General features: G+C 64.5%; 1 protein-coding gene across 1 annotated transcript; it reads right to left on the bottom strand.

Annotated features, from left to right (window-relative positions):
* Positions 1-674: 674 nt before the first annotated feature.
* On the bottom strand, positions 675-3,375 carry NKX6-1 (NK6 homeobox 1; the record flags this gene model as incomplete). Its single annotated transcript, XM_080344074.1, has 3 exons — positions 675-926; positions 1,946-2,118; positions 2,772-3,375. 3 exons carry the CDS (start codon positions 3,373-3,375, stop codon positions 675-677), a joined length of 1,029 nt encoding a protein of 342 aa, XP_080200200.1.
* Between the last annotated feature and the right edge of the window lie 201 nt (positions 3,376-3,576).

Genomic DNA, 3,576 nt, shown 5'->3' with positions numbered 1-3,576 from the left:
ATGAATTTTATATTTTGACTGAAAGTGGTTGTGACAATTCCCACCAGCTACTTTTTCAACACGCGGTTGATCGGAAACGGTGTGAGTGAAAGCAAACTCTGTCCCTTCGTCCTCTCTCCTCTCCCTCTGCACGACACCGGAACAGAAAGTGTTTCAAAAATACTAATAAATAGCACGCGGGCCCACTGCAGTTTCGGCCCGAGGGAGGAGCCGATGGCAGCCACGGAGGCTTTTTTTCTGGGCGGCCCAGTTGCCGCCCGTTTCGGGGCTCCGGGGGTGCCCCCGGTGCCGCCCGGACGCGGCGGCGAGCGCGGAGCAGGGGGGCGGCGCCCCCAGGCCCCACTGTACAAAAAAAGAAGGTATTTTACATTTTAAATATTCACAGTAAGGAACGCCTATGGTCGCGGGTGACTCACGGTTTATTTACAAAGAGCCGGCAACAGGCGGCCGCCGCACTGCCGGGAGCGGGACCCGGGCCGAGGCAGCCCCCGCCGCTCTCCGCCGCCTGCGACCCTACAATAACACGTGGCGCCGGGGGACGGGCGCGCCCGCTGGGGCCCCGCTCCGCCGCAGTCCTCTCTGCTCCCTCTCCGGCTTCTCCTCCTTCTCCCGGGCGCGTAGAGTCTAGAAAAATAGATCTGTACATCTCCGAAAGCGGCGGCAGGCGGAGCGGGCTAGGCGGAGGCCTCCCCTTCGGGGGTGTGCAGCAGCAGCCCGCCGCCCCCCGGCTTGTGTTTCTTCAGCAGCTGCGTGATCTTTTCGTCGTCTGAGTTGGGATCCAGGGGCTTGTTGTAGTCGTCGTCCTCCTCCTCGTTCTCCGAGGCGCCCTTCAGCCGCTCCGTCTCTGAGTCCTGTTTCTTCTTCGCCGTCGCCATCTCTGCCGCGTGCTTCTTCCGCCACTTGGTCCGTCGGTTCTGGAACCAGACCTGTCCCCACCGGCACCGTCACCATCACCACCACCCTCACCACCCGCGGCCGCTCGCCTCGGGCCGCCTCCGCCCCGCTGCCCCGTGCGGTAGTGACTCCCGCTTCGACAGCGAGGACACAATTTCCCCGTCAACGAAAAGCAGCCGAACCCGGTGGCACCACGCTGCCCGCAGCCTGAGTCACCCGTTCCGGCACGGGTGCCCCCCCAGCGCGGGCGAACAGCAGCCCCTACCTTCCCCGAGGTCCGCAGCGAGCCCGGGGCTTTCCCTCCCCTCCCGCCCGGAGATGAAAACACACATTTCAGGCTGATCCTTTCCAACCCCCCCCTGCCCTACCAGATGCATTTCTTCTCTAGCAGGGGCCTGCGAGGGGAGGGGGTTATTTTCATTGTAGGGACTACAATAATTTATTCGCAGCCGTTGGGACATTTGCAGTGACAAAGGAGAGTCTCTAGATCAGTCTGAAAGCGTGAGGACCACCGAGAGGCCCCTCTGGACGAAGCCGCTATGTATCCCTGCAAATGCCTCTCCAGCTGTCCTCAGAGGGCTCAGCCCGCGTTCCCAGTTCCTCACACCTCCCCTTTCCCCACAAGTCCGAGTTTAACTAAAACGGAGAGTTTCGGGTGGGACAATACGAGCGAGGTGCGTGGTCTCGGCCAGGCGGTTTTGTGTGAGGTGCGTCCAGAGACGCATCCTGACCCCAAGCTCCCCATTGTTTTCCCAGCCCGGCGGCCACCCCCGTGGCTTTCAGGCTGAACACATCGGGCTTCTCGGTCTTTCTTGGGTTTTTAAATAAGATACGCTTTAAAATATCCTTCTCAGCCCCGCCAGTAAGGTAATGAACGGTAAGTTGCCGGTAACTGCTAGGGAAGCCCTCGCCGTGTGCCTGCGGGTCTGCCGCCCCGGCCCCGCAGCAGCTCCGGCCGCCCGAGACGAGCCCAGTTCCCGCGACCCTTTGGTGGGAGCCGGTCGCGCTCCCCCTGCCCCGCACTGCTCCGTGCGTCAGCCGCTCCTCTCACCTTGACTTGGCTCTCCGTCATTCCCAGCGAATAGGCCAGCCGGGCTCGCTCCGGGCCAGCCAGGTATTTCGTCTGCTCGAAAGTCTTTTCCAGGGCGAAAATCTGCTGGCCAGAAAAAGTGGGTCTGGTATGTTTTCTCTTTCCGTCCTTATCCAGCAAAATTGAGCCTTGATCTAGCAGGTGGGGGAGAAAGAGGGAAGGCACGGAATGACACGTTAATTTACGGATTTGGGAAACCGCTTCGCTTTCAAGCGACCCTGGCAGACGCGGTGGGGGGTTTTCTCCAAGGGAGAGTCTGTAACAAAACTGCTGCCTGGACGAGGCGGCGGCGCCAGCCTCCCGGCTCCCACTGACTATTTTTTCCTTTAAGGATCGAAAATCTGAGCGGACAAACGATATAATTTTCCAGAAAAACTGCAGTCGGTATAAGCCAGTGGTAACGGAAAGTCCCTCTCAGGGAAAGTTTGTGCGTGCCCCTAGAATCAGCCCCGGCCCAGAGGCTCCCCAGCGGGGACGGTGAAAGCAGCTGCAGCGCGACCGCCTTCCTCTGAGAGGGCTCCTCTTTCTGCCAGCAATAACCGACATTTTACAGGATTTCGCGCTGACCGAAAGGGAGGGATAAAAGCAAAGCACGTTTAATAAATTTTAATTTTTTTTTTTTTAAAAAGTGAAGCCAAGCCAGCGCCCTCGGCGGCGGCCGGACCTGGAGGAGATGGAGGCCGGGAGGGTCTGGCCGCGATGCAGGGGCGCTGAGACTCCCCAGCACCGCGACCGGACTCCCGCCGAGGATCCCCGCGCCTGCTCCCCCGCCATACTGGATACTCACGGGGGCCGCAGGCGAGGCGGGCGTCCCTCCAGGGCGGGCTCTGCATCACGCCTGGCCAGAAGATCGGTGTCCGGCCGGGCAGCTCTGCCAGCGGCTTGGGGTAGCGTCCGGCGGCCACTGCAGCGGCGGCGGCTGCTGCGCCGGGGCTGAAGTAGAGGGCGGGCGGCGGCGGCGGCGGGGGACTGAGGCTGCCGAAACGGGGCAGACCGGCCAGCAGCCCGGCGGGCGCCGCCGAGGAGGCGGAGGGCGAGGCGGAGGCGAGCGCGGCGCCCGGCAGGGGCATGGAGGGCCGGCTGAGGATGTCGTTGATGCCGTGCGGGGTGGCGGCCGACAACTGCGGCGGGGCCGAGCCCAGCGTCGAGAGTCCGCCCGTGGCGGCGGCAGCGGGCGCCTTGAGGCCGGGAGAACCGAGTGGCGGCGAGGGCGAAGCGGAGGCGGGCGAGGTGGAGGCAGAGGAGGAGGAGGCGGGCCCGGCGGGCAAGGGGTACGCGGGGTACAGCGGCGCCTTCATCTCGGCCATGCTGTGCAGGGCGGCCAGCGGCGGGCTTCCCAACAGGAAGGCGCCCTGCCGGGGCGCGCCGTCCATCTGCCCCAGTGCCAGCATCCCCGCACCGCCGCCGCCGGGCCGAGGCGGGGGGCCTGGCCAGCCCCTAGCGCCGGGGGTCCCCGGCGGCCGGCCCGGGGGTGCCGCCTGCACCGGCGCCGCGCATCCAGCCCGAGGGGGGCGCCGCCTCTAGCGGGGTCCTGCGCGCCGAAGAGGCGGCTCCGCCGCCCCGCCGGGCATCGGGGCTGTGCCTTGGCGGCC

This window comes from Nesoenas mayeri (genome assembly GCF_963082525.1).
Source record: "Nesoenas mayeri genome assembly, chromosome: 4".
NCBI classification, from domain to species: domain Eukaryota; kingdom Metazoa; phylum Chordata; class Aves; order Columbiformes; family Columbidae; genus Nesoenas; species Nesoenas mayeri.
Note: the sequence above shows the minus strand (reverse complement) of the source record. Positions and strands in the feature narration are given on the sequence as shown.